Here is a 15,346-nt window from a genome sequence, read left to right as displayed (position 1 = left end):
TATTTAGAAGTCACGAAAATAATATATATAGTGTTGCAAATTATATTTTCAAGTTTGTCAAACAATATATGAAATATCAAATGAAAATAATGAAGGATTAGTATCATATATCATATATAGTCTAATTTCTAGAAACAAGCAAATGAAGAGTAAGATGTGGAAAGGCATTCAGTTTTTGGTCATCTCTGATTCAAATTTCTTAAGGTGTTCGTTATGTTTGGTACACCCTCACAAATCTGCAGGATGATAGTGAACAAAAACATATCAAGCATGTAAGAAAGACCGTAAGTACAAGCTACTCAACAGTAGACTTCTCAGAACTCAACCATTCTTGTGCAGCGACCAAGTCAGGCAACACCGTTGCACCAGATTTCCTCCATTCTTGAGCATCTGGTGTTTTGAATCTATCCAATAATAAAGCATGCATTCCTACACTCTTTGCAGGCACATAGTCTTTTCGCATGCTGTCCCCAATGTGCAGAACTTCTTCAGGTGCAATGTTTCCTGCCCTCTCCAGAGCAAGCTTGTAAATTTTTGGATCAGGCTTTTCAACTCCTTCAAGACCAGAAAACACCCCAAAGTCCCATTCAGAATCCTGGATCATGACAGGTAAATCAGCCTAACTATCAAGATCCGATAATAGAAGAAAATCCATGTCATTAATATTTTTACCTGATTTAAACCCATGGCCGGAAGAATTACATCCTGATACCGGTACTCTGCATTGCTAACCAATCCAACCAGCAAACCCTCTTTTCTGGCCCATTTGAGGAAAGGTTTGGAATCTGAAAACATAGTATAAGGTGCAGCAGAGCCAAAGGTTGAGTATATACGCCTGAACACTTTTTCAAATGTCTCTTCGTCATAATCGTATCCTGCCTGGAAGTATATAAAAAAAATAATTGAAACATGACAATCATGAACCAAATGAAGATCATTCTCTTATTTTCTCTTATTTTATGCTATCATGTATTGAAAGTTCAAATTTTCCATGTAAGAAAACCTATATATAAATTTTTCTTTTTTGAACAGAGGGATAATGTAGATATAATGGAAACAAGTTCTTAGTCTCAATCTCCCAATACAAGCCTTAAATAATTTGCCAGGGAGGGCACATGTATGGACTTGATAGCTAATTAAAAGTCTAAAACTCAAAACTCAGGGATTGCTAGTATAATATCAATATATGTAACAACCACAAATACCATAGTACCCTTTTTCTTGTACTTTTAGTCTTTAGAGTTCTCTCAGATATATAGTGTGCCTAAGTATCTGATTCATATCTATTTAATGAATAATCACAAAGAAAGCATAGGAGACTTATTCTATTATTATGAATAAGTCACCAATCACGCTGGACAAATAAATGAAGCTTTAGGACAATAAGCAATGTTGAAATGAATACCTTTGCAAAAGAATCTCTGACACAAGTTTTCCACCATAAAATGTTGGGAATTTTCTCTGCAAACCCAAAGCATGGATGTTCTTTTGCCATGTGTGTGTATGCAATCTTAAAACCCTCGTGTACACGTTTGTAATCTGGACATGGCAGTCCTGCAGCTTTGGCTGCCATGCAGTAGTAGTCACCAAGCTCCCCTTTGTAAGCTATCAATGTGCCAGTAACATCCAGCGTGATACAACGTAGCTTTGTCAACATAGACATGATGAGTATGGTGTTGTATCTTGGTTCTGAAAGAAATCTAGGCACTTCAGTATATATCACCTGTTCCATGACACAATGTAAGAACAAAAGTATCAGATTCCTATGTACTACCAACAACCTCAATATTTTAATTTATCATCGAGTTTGTTGATGACACGATGATATTCTATGATATAGCAAGCATCATCAGTGACAATGGCCTAAAAAGAAAATGACATAGTATGAACACAATTGAATTTACTGAAAAGGAACAGATTTATATGATTAAAAAAGAAATTTGTCTCTGCACTTATAATAAAACCCCTTCTGGGAGTCAGATCAAGTGTTCTTAGAGCAAGTCCAATAGGTGTGCTAAATCAAGTCTTAAATCCAAAAATAGGGAGTATGGGATAAAATTGCACTCCAACACTATGCTAGTGATGTGCTAAATCACTAGCACAAGCCTCCCCTTCCCTATTTTTAGAATATGCTAGCCACTTCTAAACTATTTTTATCATTAAAATATTCATTTCCCTCTCTCCTCCACATCATTTCCTTTTTCACAACATCCCAAAGTGTTTAAATTTAATATTATTATAATAATAGGGAATGGATATAGGGAGTACTATTGGAGCTCATGTGCTAAATCTTGTGCTAAATCACTAAGACATATTATTTTATAATATTTTTAGGGAACCTCTGTCATAAATCCCTTCCATGTATATATTTTAGGAAATGACAGGAGCATATGCTACAAACACAGCCAGTACACATACAGGCAACTGTTGATAATAATAAACAACCAATCTTAGGAAATATCTAATTGAAAGTGAAATTTCTGAGCAAGTGCATAAACACTTCCGCGAGGCGTACACTATTACTTAGATTCTTCATATATGCAGTACATTGGATAGCAGTTCATGTTTGGCTATTCAACACAATCACATATTCACATTCTTGCACTATAGATATGAATTCAAAAACTTGCATCAATTAACCACATAAGATGATACCTAATTATAACAACTGCAGCTAATTACAGTGAATGCTAGAGTTATCAACTCATAAACACTCTGAATTAAAAAACCATAAAGCTTATCACCATCTCAAAGTGAAAAAAAACCCAGAAAAGAAATAACACTATCTAGATAACATACAGGATAAAAAAATTACCACTACTATGTTCTATTGAGATTAAAAATGCCAGATTTCAATGAAAAAAAAAATGCAGTAAATGCATTAACAGTTGAATTTACCTCAAATGTATAAAGAACAACAGATTAAAGGCAAAAGAGCAAGTCCATTTAAGTAAAAAGCAATGTAAAGAAAAAACAAAGAAAGTGAAAATACAGAGAATCTTCAAGTGGGTACCTCGTTGATGTCGCCAAGCTCCCAAGTTAGCTTCAGATATATAATGGATTTTGGGCGCCCACCGGATTTAAATATCCATTTTTCTCTGAACTTATTTTACAGGCAAGAGTGTGGTTGATTGCACTTGAATCATGTGTGTCTTTAGATTACTGTGCACGTATTACCATTTCTTCTAGCCTGTGGGCTTACATATTCTTGTGCTCCCTACATCTTCGTTTAATTTTGTCTCATGAAAATGTGAGAAATATCAAACTGATAAAAAAACAGACGTACTCATTAATATCTCGATTAATTTATTTATTTAAAGTAGTGTATCATTATAATTATATTATATTATTTTATATTTGAATCATATAGAATTATTTTATATTTGAATCATATAGAATATTATAGTATCTATGGTATTAATTCACTATCCTCCAGTAATATTTGCTACTAATATTTTGTACATTCACTTATTTTTGAATAATATTCATATTTATACATATTTTAAATCACACTAATAAATTATTTTTATTTTGAGTTTTAGAGACATCCTACTCAGTATTGTTTTATTTTATTAATATTTTTAGGCTTTTATTGAAAGGTTTGTAAAAATTTATAATAAAAACTAATTGACAAGACAATATTATAAAATTAATAGGATGGTTAATAGTTAAGTAATACTCCTATTATATAATCATTAGATATAAGTAATAGTGGAAGCCTAATTAAGTAAGTTCAACTAATTTAATGATATTTGATATATTAAATCTAGTTTAGTGATTACAAAGATATAATAATCATTCAGATAAAAATTAAATTAACACAGTAAGTTACAAAAATTAATCATCGACGTTTGTGTTGAAACTATATTTGATTGTTGGTAATTGAAGTGCAAAACCATATAGTACCATTTTGAAACCTAGAATAGAAACCGTGGACGTAAACACAGTAGTTTTTGATAAAGTATAGCCGCTGATTTGGCGTATCACCTCTAGGTTTGAACTAATGTTTCTTCTGGGCATAAAGATATCGAAAGAAAATATCTTAAAGTAAATTTTAAATATATAATGTAAATTGAGGTGTCATATTAAAAATAAAAAATATAATCAACTTCTTGAAAAATTCACACTCCAACTATATTAAATTCTTGTCTATAATTTTTAGTCAACCTCTTAGAGTATCTCCGATGGATTGGCTATAATCGTTAACTAAATTGGACCTAAAACATTATGCTTTAATGGTATTAACTATATTGGTCGGCTATAATTTAAAGATACTATGTTATTAATATTTTAGATTATTAAAATAGAATATATCAGTTCAATATGGTAATAAATGTAAAAAGGGATATCGATATATAAAAGTTTCATTACTAAATTTTCATTCCAAAAATGAGATTAAGAACAAAGCAAGTGGCGAGAGCCACTAGAAAAATATTGAAATGACAAATATGATTTTATTAATTAAAATTTAACATATTTTTTAAATGAAAAGACAAAATAATCAATTAAATGCTCTGCCACTCAGGAACACATTAATGAAACTAAGTCTACATTTTTTTTTTGATAAGCAGCGAATTTTATTAATAAAAGCAGGTACATGCTCTTCACTTGTAAAATGAAAGAGCAAAACGGATACAGCTTAACGGAACAGCACCCAACTAAACAGCAGAAACCCAAGCCAAACACACCAAACTAGAAACCTACCATACTTAACTAATATACTCCTACTAGACACCAGACTGGATTACTAAGTCTACATTTATCCTATTTTATGAAGCCCGGGAGCACATTAAAATTGTAAATTAACCAACAAAATTAATATGATTAATGGTAGATACCACTATTTTCCAAGTCTACATAAGTAAGAAAATGAAATCTGATCGTGAGTCAGGTTCTGCATTGGATATTTATACCATAGCTGCAAATGCGTTATATTATTACGGAGGTTGTTGAATACATCAATAGTGTGCGTATGAATTAACACTGTATTTTTTAAGGCAAGCCTGAACTCATGACCTGTGTCACGAGAGGAACACAGATCTTTACCACTAGGCTATCCCCGAATCCTCGACAGACCTTTCTTTTCCAACTTGATGCTCTTCAAGTTCAAGAATCTTTGTGGTGTCCGTCTTTTGCTGCTGGTGAGCCATATCATAGGTTGCATGAAGACCAAAAAAGAAATAATAAATCAGCATTACAACCGTGCAGGCCCCGAATCTCATAAAAGCTGAAGATGGCAATGATCCCATCAGAAACAAGTTGATTGCAATGCTCAAAGATGGTAGCCACGGAACAAGTGGAACTCCCCAAACTTTTGGCGTCCTCTGTTGTGGCAGCATAGCGATTCCTAGTGTACCTAAAAACCATATAGGCACCGCGACAGCGTATCCAATCCACCCGTCTTGAGTCACTCCCCAATAGGCCGAAATTCCCATTGAAGAGGCTATGATTACCAACAAGTACGCGACAAGCTTCAAGAGGTTTGCTCTAGGAGTCACCCCTCTTGAGTAGTATCTCCTAACTAGAAGCGCCACGGCCATCATCATGAAGATGAAAAGTGTACTTATAGATAGGAGGCTTGATAAGGCGTCGAGGCTGGAGAAGAATGCAATGCAACCAGCACAGATTGTGATTAGTAGTGTTGCGTTTATAGGGGTTCTTGTTTTGGGATGAACAAGAGCAAACCAAGGGGGGATCATATGGGCTCGCGCAATGTGAGTCGTGTAACGAGCCTGTGAGAGGGCTCCTACTAATAGTACAGTGGTCATTCCTTTGAGGGCTCCTAAGGCCACTAGATATTTAGCCCATTTCATTCCCACACTTTCGAATGCAGTTGAGTAAGCTGCCTCGCGGTCTATACTTGAGAATTTTTGCATCATGGGAAGCGAAAGCGCCATAAGACAATACACAACTGTTATAATAGACATTGATCCAAGTAATCCCAGAGGGATATCTTTGGATGGATTCTTTGTTTCCTCTGCCATTGTCGCGATGCTATCAAATCCACCATAAGCAAAGTAGACTATTGCTGCAGCTTGAAAAACGCCTTTGGCACCAAATGGAAAAAATGGCTTCAGATTTGCAGTATCAGCATGAGCAAACCCTGCAATTAGCACAAACAGAATTACAAGAGTGTTTGCTGCTGAGGCTATCCAATTGAGATACGAGGTTTTTCTAGTACTAGCCATCGCGATAGCTGATGCAATAGCCAGAACTGCCACCGCAATTGGATCCAACAGATTGTATCCTTCTGTGAGGTTAGTATGAATACGGAGGGAATCCGGGTGCTTGTTTAGAAGTGATGTGAAGTAAGATGTCCAGGATCTTGAAACTGCAGCACTGCCAACAATACTCTCAAGAAGTATATTTGCCGCGGTTATAAATGCTGCAAAGTCTCCTAATTCTACTCTCAAGTAAGCAAATGAGCCTCCTGCTACCGGGATTTCAATGGCGAATTCTGTGTAACAGAAAACAGAAAGCATTGCTGAGATACCCGAAACAACGTAAGACAGAACAATTGAAGGCCCGGCATGATCATGACATTCTTGACCAGTGAGCACAAATATGCCAGCACCGATGACTGAACCAAAGCCGAACCAAATAAGATCCCACCAATTGAGACATCTTTTCAGGTCATTTTCGCTCTGTTTTTTCAGCTCAGTGGTCTCATTTGCATCGTCTGATCGGCTTAATAGCCGGTCCTTGAAACGATAAGCTGTTTGTGATAACGCGTAACGATAAGTACCCCAATTCTCAAAAGATTGCTCCGGGAAAAAATCTGCTTTGCTACATCTCCAGTAGCTTCTTGGCTGGACCTCATCACCAAATTCTTTCACTGAACTCATTATTTCGTAATGCCTGGCCTTGATGTGTATAAATCTATATTCTCATACTTATAGGCTGGCTTAATGAATCATATTAAGAGATCCCACAAGTGTTTTAACAGAATTGTTGGAAAATTGTGCTTTCTTGGCTGACTTATGAAAAAGATGAGACAAGATAGCAGAGTTGTACATGATTTTCTTTGTTGTTTTTATAGTCACATTATCAAATGTCATTGGGATAACCGTGTAAGTGTTAAAACCACTAGATTGCAATCATCCTTGTTAACATAAGGATTCTCCGGCTATCACAATCCTAGAACAGCTAAGGTAGAAAAAAGAACATAATAATTTGTCAGCTAGCTATAAATTTTACAGTAGTATGCCGATTACTTGGATTGTCTACTTGGATTACTTGTAATGTTTGTTTATAACTTCTGTGATTAACAAGTTCATGTCGGGTTTAGCTGAAAAACTAGAAAGGTCGTGCATGCAATGGTCAAGTGTCTACTTGTTAGATGTTCAGGACTCGTGGAAATGTCTCGATGTGAAAGAAAATTGTAACAACTTGTGGGTATGGTCCCGAAAACTAGACGAGTTTATAGATAAAGATTGATGGTTTGTTACATGCAATAATGCATGAGCTAGTCCAGCTTGGGACGCAGCCTCATGTGTTCAACACTGACAAAATTGGTTAATGGGTTCCTTTCTCATCTTTGTGATTGATTGGACACTGAGGCCGTTGAACAAGTTGTGGACAAGGTACTCTAAATTCAACGATATGGAACCTCTTACCTCTTTTGTCGTACTAGTGATGGCTCCAGTGAGCCTAGGAGATTTTACCCTTACATATTTGGTAATATATTTGACCCAAAATTTATGATATTTCTTTGCTCCTTAGTGATCACTTGGTCTCTTGCTAATGGCCATTGATGGCTCTATAATTTTCGGGGACTATTTGTGCATCCGTGACATCAATGCCCATTTCCACAAGTTGTATTTGTATAGTCTTCAATATTGCCTGTACTAGTATATAACAGAGGACAGATATGGCTTGATTTTTGGGGGTTTCCATAAGAGTTGTGACATCAATGGCCATTGAATATGGGGATTCTCTGACCTTATTATTGATATTTGAATGATCTTCAATAATCCCCATCCCCTACCAGCAGAATGGTCAAGTATTGAACATGGGTTTCGAGAGTCGATAGTTTTATAGATGAAAAATGCTAATTACTGTATCCTAAAAATATTCTCAAAAATCTTCTTGTTGGATATCTTAACAATAAGAGGACATTTGGATTAAGGTTTGGAATGGAAATCGAGAATAAGAATGGAGAGTACGAGAACAGGCGATAACAAGAATTAAGAATGGTATAGAAATCCGGAGGTGGGAAGGGTATAATTTAACCATCTAAAAGGATTGGGGTTCTCATAATCTCATCCCATACAACCAAATAACTAATTCATACAACCAAATAACTAATTCAGAGATTTGAGGTTCCGATTCCGGTTAACCGGGCTCATTAACCATGAACCGAACACCCCCTAAATGAAAATAGACCTTGCATTCACGTCAACCTCATCAATCAAATCATCCCATATTGACACATCAACGTTCCACGTCATATTTGGGAACTTTATTGAGAAAATAATGTCAGATACCTAGCACTACTCTTTATATATTACATCTGTGATCTTTACTCTAGTTACAAAACAAAAAAGAAATGCCAAAATTATGGGTTGCAACCTGCGATTGCCATTCAAGCAACCTTTCAACTCTCGAGAGAAAATGGAATGTAAAATGATTGAGGATAACGTAGACCAATGGAGGTAAGAAAAAGATAAGTGAGTGCCAAATTAGTACAAATATGAGCAAAACATAACGCTAATTCCATTAAGAAACTGGCAATTGAGCCGTTGGTATCTAAAATCTCTAAAATATGTGGTGCAGCAGATCTTTAAAATACCGATTAATCCACTTAACTGAACCATTTCTATGATGAGCCCTAGTTATGAAATAGCAAGGAAGAGAGCTATGACCAAGATCTCCAAGCCTTCTTAACCTTGTTTGCAAGATATCTAGCTCCGTGAACAGCTCCGACTGTAAGTAGACCAGCTACAGCCTGCCTTCCACTTGAAACCATAACCTTTTTCCGCAAAATTTTTTGCATGCATTCAGCAGCCTCTTGTCTAGATCCGGTTACAACTTTGGATATAATTTGACCTTCATGGGAAGTGACATAAAGTCTACATAAGTGTGAGTGGTGGAGCTGCAAATCGAGTTGTAAATGCAAGAATTTTTTCTTTCCAGTCACCGAGTGTTTTACATCTGGAATATATTATAATAGAAAAGATAGAGCTACCCCAAACTGGGCATGCATTTATTAGGTCAAAGCACACTTATAAATTAGTATGACGACTTCAATTTCTTACCAGTCTCACCCGGTCCCATCTTTTCTCCTAGCTTTATTCCCATTTCGCTTCTGATGAACCCAGGAAGTGAAGAAACAAGAGTAGATGTTGCAGATAAACCACAATCCTAGCATGAAGAGGTTAAGATATGTCAAATTCGGGGTTGAAGTGCCAAGCTTAGGTATAAATATGTCCCTTAATATTACCATCAATAGCTAGTAGTGTGTATAAGCAGTAAAGACAACGTTCCTACTTGACGAACAAAGTTGTTGAATTACCATTAATCTAATAAAAATATGATGTGGAAGAAAAAATAAAATCTTCTACAGCTGCAACTGTTAAAATTCATTTTAATTTCTGTCATGATTAATGAGTACAAATGTACAGTACACAAAGGAATTAAGAAAATAAAACAAAGTAAAAAAAAGAGTAAAATGAAAGCTTACACAGACCTGGGTTATATGCACCTGGTTATTGCCAGATGAAGAGAATCTCAATAGCTCTTTGCTTGCATAGTCTTCTATACATGACTTGTACATTGTCTGGAATAAATTATATTGCCCCTGTACAATCTTCTTAACCTGCGTAGTTATGTGATTACTGATTAGTAAATAGAAATTTGAAGACAACAATGCTGGTTGATATTCATCCACACCAGATGTTGTATGCTGATGACTATGACATATACTAATTTTATAAAAATAAATATAGGTGATCTTGAAAAAGTAACCTGTTTTTTCTTAAAATCTCTGCTAAATAATAATCCAGGTCGTAAGCAGAATATAAAAAGTATATTATGCCAATTGGAAAGGCTGTTACGGTAGTTAATAAAGTTTTTAAGAAACTCCATTCATATGATTTCAGCATTTTTTCTTCAAATCAGAACAGTTAGCATATATTCAGAATTTATAAATTTTCCCTCCAAGTCAAAATTAATTTTAATTTTCAAGCAGCTTTACCTTATTTTTATCCTCTGCAAAAAACATGCGCAAATCACCCATATATGACAGGCTACATATCTTGGTATACAGATCTTCCTGCATGAACATCATCTGTAAGACTATCATTTTCAAATTAAGAATACTTATAGTGATGAAGAAGCAAACCTCAGTAAATTTAGATGGCAAAAGTAGGAGAGCAGCGGAAGTGGCACTCTTCAAGTTAACAGAATTTTTATGTTCTATGCCCAGATTATCAACAAGCACACGGACCTAACGAGTGGAATAAAACTCTCATGTTATATGAGTTTAGTGTTCAGTAGTGCAGACATCATAAAAAACATGAAGGGATAAGAAGTCGTATGTACCAGAAACATACAACTTTCAAACTCAAACTTTTTGCAAGACCATAACAGCATACTTTAAAAGATAAGTCAAAGGCAACTATATTTGCTCATGCTGGAAAAGCTGTTGGAATGCAAAAGTTTTTAGAAGTGCAAGTGCTTCAAGTTTTTAAAATTAGGGTCAGAAAAAAAAATCCTATTACAAGTTAGGGAGTTAATTTATATACAAGAAACTTTAACGATGCACAAACATGTATAGTGATCCACTGTGCAGCCTATGAAGGAAAGTATCCACCAGGTCATCCTTGAAATGGTTAGTTACATGGTTCAAAGCTGAATTAGCGAACAGAATAAGGCACATGCTAAGGAGCAATACAGTTTATCAAATTTGACATATGTTGCTAAGTTTAGCAGCTAAAGGCTCAAAGCATTTACGCGTAACTGCGGTAAAAATTACTCGAAACCTATTCTGCATTTTACATAGGCTGGCATTTATTCATCTACTGATGATATAGATCGAATTGAGCACAAAATTCTTATATAAGATGGATTATTTAGCATTTTGGACAATTCACAAAATAGCTGAGCAGGCAAGCTACAATTATTAGCCTAAAAGATGCAATATTCATTGACTTACACTGTTGTACACAACACATAATATGAGACCACAAAGAGGGGTGACTATTATTTATAATATTTATTCACTTCATTAGATTAATATGTGATTACTGAACAAAAGCATAACTTTTTTTGTAACATTTCTTAGAAAATAAACCTAGAGTAGATGAACTTATCAACACATGCAAGAGAGGGAGAAAGATAGAACCTACAGGTTTCTGCAGGCGACCACTCAAGTAAAACGTCTTCCAGTCAAGAATATCCTGAATCAAGTCATCCACTCGAACAACCCCATATTTGTACATCTATCAGGAAGTTGATCACAAATGAAGGATATGGGGAGTTAATATAAAAGACAAAGCACAGTAGTCAAACAAGGCATTGAAACACTTAAGAAAATCAGCTTAAGAAATTCAGCATGCAAATTGCTCTGTGGCACACAGATTTTCTTCACAATCACATAATGGAAAATTAAAATACCTTGTCCCCATATGTTATAAATGGGTTGAAGTGCACCCCAACACCAATGCCATCTGCCACACCAGTAACCTAACAGATGACCATATAGAGCTTTAGAGTTGGCAGAACCACATTAAATGTTTGACCAGCGAGTCTGTGTGTGTGAGTGAATGAGAGATAGATAGATAGAGAGAGAGAAGAACCAGCCTGGCTCCACCAAGGCGCATCAGCCATGAAGCATAGTGGTCCCTGTTTAGTTGCAGATTCTTCGAAAGGAAAGAAGTGAAAGGGATAAAAGCATTAGAATTTGGAGGATGTGATTTAGATAGCCAACAATTAAGAAGAAGCAAATGGAAAGAACAGAACACCTACCTCAGAGTGCCACTGTTGAGGATCAGATACACCAAGAATGTAATCTATCATGGATGACTAGATTACCACCAACAATATGTGAACATACAAATTTAAATAGGTCAGAATGTTAATTGCGACTTTGCATGTTTGAGTATACGTGTGGAAGGAAGTTGAATACGAAGGATACGGAAGATGGAAAACCTTGTCATTGTTATTCGGATGAAGAGAAGAGCCATACATGAAGCAGAAATCTATAGGAGGAAGCGTTTTCAGCAAGCCGCTGAGCTCATGTCTATTGTCATTGTCCATATTCACACTCAAAACCTACATTAGACAAAAACCATTGTCAAAACAACATAACAGTAGGTGGAGACTGCAAACTAATATAACTGCATTCAGGCTGTAGAATACATTACTAATACGAAGATGCTAGAGAGATAATGAATAGCTTCCACGCCATATCTCATCTCATGTACTCATCTACTTAATACAGCTTTATAACTAAGGGCCCCCGAGAACTGATTTTGACTAAGGCCTCACAAATCTCAAGCCTACGGGATGTTTTAGATCAGGATTATGTAGCAATTTTTTCGAATTTAAAAAATCTAACTGAGAACAAACACATGACTAGAACCAGGAAAGCATCACAAAAGAAGCATTTTCTGAGAATCCCAAAACCCATATTCAGCTGGGCTATGCATAGAAATATTATCAAACACTTGGCGTGCAGATAGAAAATCATTATTTTTATGAAAACAAATAAACAGATTAGTATAATTAAAAACTACAAGCTTGACTTACTTCTAAGGGGATGATAATCCGTTGCACTTGATTCAAAACTCAATTTATTAAAAACAGACTGTTCTGCGCGGGAAATCCGAGTCTGTAGAGGTATATCTTCAAATTGAAATCTCTGTCTCGGAGAGTCGGAGTCGGTGGTAGGTGCTTTCCAGTACTCCCTTTTTATTTTCCCAACAAATTTTCTTTTAGGAAACTAATATCGGAGTATTTTTTTTTTAGAATATATTACACTTTTTAACCTCAGACTTTGGCTCATTAGCAATCAGACCATACATTTTAAAGGATGATAGTTTGTAACCCTAAGTTTCAATTAACTTTGAGTTTGTTACCCTGACTCACACATTCGTTAAAAACCGCCATTAAACTTTAACTGGTTGAGAGGTGATAGTGTGTATATTAGTTTGTACCAGCTACTTTACCCCATATTACCCCTCAAAATTTATGTATTATATTTTGATATCATTTTCGAACACACACAACTGTGTAAAAAAATTTAAACTCGTTTTTAAAATATGTATTTAGATTTAGAATCTGAATTTTTTTCACATAAACAATGTAACTTATTTTAAAATTTATTTTAAATTTAACACTAGAGTCTAGATGGATGCATCTCCATCGACCAGTGTTGTTAAAAGCGGGAATTGGAGTTAATCGGTGAAATCACGGAACAAGCACTAATCGAAAATTAATTAGATTGATCGAAAATTAATCGGATTGATCGGGAATTAATCAGAAATTTAATTAGTTCGACGAGTTACAGAACATAAATTAATCAATCATTAATTATGATTAATCACCGACTTTTAGAACACACCCATCAACTAATCCAAAATCCCCTTGATTTACAATACTATGCAGCACATAAAAAGTTAGTAAACTTATGTGTGATACAATTATTTTACTTTTAAAAATTTTGTAGTTGTTAATATCTATGTATATACCCAACCCTAAAATTTGGTCAACAGTACTCATGATAATATTAGCATTATTATAGTGATAATATCTTTGATTTTAAATATCTTTTTTTTATAGAAAAGGTTATAATTGATATAATCAAATTTTTATATATAGAAAAGGAAAAAGTACAACAAATTTTTTATGTTCGATAGGAAAAAAGGAAACAAGAGCGTAAGAGAAACATTATATATATACCTTGACTACTGGTTCTTATTTTGAACCCCAGTTGATTAATTGATATAATCAAACAAATGCGCTAAAAATTAAAATGTTAGTTGTAATGTTACAAAAAATTGGGAATATCCGATGAATCTACTGATTTAGGATTTTAATATCATAAATTTTTTAATTGTTCATATTTAAAATGATATAGTATTTTAATTTTAATAAATTATTATATATATATATTTCAATTAAGAAAAATTTATAGAAATTAATCGGATTTCAAAAAACATATCGGTCGGCAACTTTGCAGTGGGGACTAATCGGTTATATGGGGAATTTTTAGAACACCGGTTTGTTGTCAAATTTCGTGCGTTATATATTATGGTTAAAAATTATTTATAAATAAATAATCTAACAAATAAGAAAGTGCACTGTAATCCATTATTCCTGCAAATTCAACCATAAATTCTGATGAGACCTAACTTATCAAAATTTATAATGTCTAATAAATTTCACGTTCCAAACATAATTAAAGATATTGATAACAAACTGACTTTGAGTAATTGCATAAAACTATATATTAACATCAAAAGTCATAATCAAGATATATAAGCGAGTACAAGGATGCTGGGTGATCTGGGGCTAGCAATTAGCATTTCTAAACCCGGAGGAATAGAACTGCATGCATGTACATCATGGCAGCCTCAGGTTGGCATACTTTCTCGAAGATATATCCTAGCATTTCACCATAGATATGGTAGCTAACCCGGGCTATGCATGCCCCAAAATGACATTGATTTCAAGGTCATCGTCGCTATTCTCCTCATCATCAACTTCAAAATACACTGAAGGACTGGGACCTGAAAGATCAATAATAGGTCGTGGTGGTGGTGGCGCCGCCGTTATAATGAAAATTGGAATATTGTGCTGGAACCAGTTCACGAAAGTAGCCCACACGTAACAAGGCCAAGGAGATATTATCCAAACGAAGATGCAGAGGAGATATACATAGAACAAACCTTGTGGTGTGAATACAAGTGAGGCTATCAACAGACAAACCAGCGGCAAAGATGGATTAAAATCTCCTAGTCGCAATATCATTGGCTGGGCAAAAACAGCGACGGAGATACTGAGCTTCGCTGCGCTGAGAAAAAGCAGGAAGATAAAAGCAAGCGCAACATTAAATAAGCTACTTTGGTGATTTATCAAATAATCCCAAATAAGCATTTCATCAGCTTCCCCTGGACTGTTGGAGAATCTGTTTATCAAGTAGATAATGATTTTGACTAGCACGGGGACTACAAACCTTAAATCTATGTTGTATAGCATAGCTTCCTAGCTAATAGTTTATGTAAAAAAGTAAATTTACTAGCTAGGGTTTTAGATAATGAAGAAGATTATGTAGTTTTTAGGCTGTGCACGAGGTTAAAAAAGTAAAAAGAGTTTCGAAGGCTTAGGGCTAAAATGGCAGATA

The 15,346-nt window shown here is 34.8% G+C and overlaps 3 protein-coding genes across 9 annotated transcripts; all 3 read right to left on the bottom strand.

The window, feature by feature from the left end:
• Positions 1-155: 155 nt before the first annotated feature.
• Positions 156-3,241, bottom strand: LOC108211528 (uncharacterized). Of its 3 annotated transcripts, none has more exons than XM_017383157.2 (4): positions 3,014-3,241; positions 1,406-1,723; positions 673-879; positions 156-595 (listed from the first exon to the last, which is right to left on the bottom strand). In XM_017383157.2, exons 2-4 carry the CDS (start codon positions 1,661-1,663, stop codon positions 296-298), a joined length of 765 nt encoding a protein of 254 aa, XP_017238646.1. In that variant the 5' UTR covers positions 1,664-1,723; positions 3,014-3,241; the 3' UTR covers positions 156-295. The 3 variants fall into 3 exon arrangements, with proteins under 3 accessions (XP_017238646.1, XP_017238654.1, XP_063941827.1); XM_017383165.2 differs by having other exon boundaries at positions 2,899-3,024; XM_064085757.1 differs by lacking the exon at positions 3,014-3,241 and having other exon boundaries at positions 1,406-1,846.
• Positions 3,242-4,906: 1,665 nt separating this feature from the next.
• LOC108204330 (cationic amino acid transporter 5) lies at positions 4,907-7,046 on the bottom strand. Its single transcript, XM_017373713.2, has one exon. The coding sequence runs from the start codon at positions 6,843-6,845 to the stop codon at positions 5,049-5,051; it is 1,797 nt and encodes a 598-aa protein (XP_017229202.1). The 5' UTR covers positions 6,846-7,046; the 3' UTR covers positions 4,907-5,048.
• Positions 7,047-8,655: 1,609 nt separating this feature from the next.
• On the bottom strand, positions 8,656-12,948 carry LOC108213493 (uncharacterized). Of its 5 annotated transcripts, none has more exons than XM_017385297.2 (11): positions 12,751-12,945; positions 12,151-12,273; positions 11,968-12,024; positions 11,799-11,861; positions 11,617-11,685; positions 11,349-11,441; positions 10,343-10,447; positions 10,196-10,273; positions 9,689-9,817; positions 9,258-9,363; positions 8,656-9,048 (listed from the first exon to the last, which is right to left on the bottom strand). In XM_017385297.2, exons 2-11 carry the CDS (start codon positions 12,256-12,258, stop codon positions 8,858-8,860), a joined length of 999 nt encoding a protein of 332 aa, XP_017240786.1. In that variant the 5' UTR covers positions 12,259-12,273; positions 12,751-12,945; the 3' UTR covers positions 8,656-8,857. The 5 variants fall into 5 exon arrangements, with proteins under 5 accessions (XP_017240786.1, XP_063941824.1, XP_017240790.1 ...); XM_064085755.1 differs by having other exon boundaries at positions 8,873-9,071; positions 12,751-12,947; XM_064085754.1 differs by lacking the exon at positions 10,343-10,447 and having other exon boundaries at positions 10,196-10,288; positions 12,751-12,948.
• Positions 12,949-15,346: the final 2,398 nt, after the last annotated feature.

Source organism: Daucus carota, chromosome 1 (genome assembly GCF_001625215.2).
Source record: "Daucus carota subsp. sativus chromosome 1, DH1 v3.0, whole genome shotgun sequence".
Taxonomy (NCBI): Eukaryota; Viridiplantae; Streptophyta; class Magnoliopsida; order Apiales; family Apiaceae; genus Daucus; species Daucus carota.
This window is presented reverse-complemented; position numbering and strand designations above follow the sequence as displayed.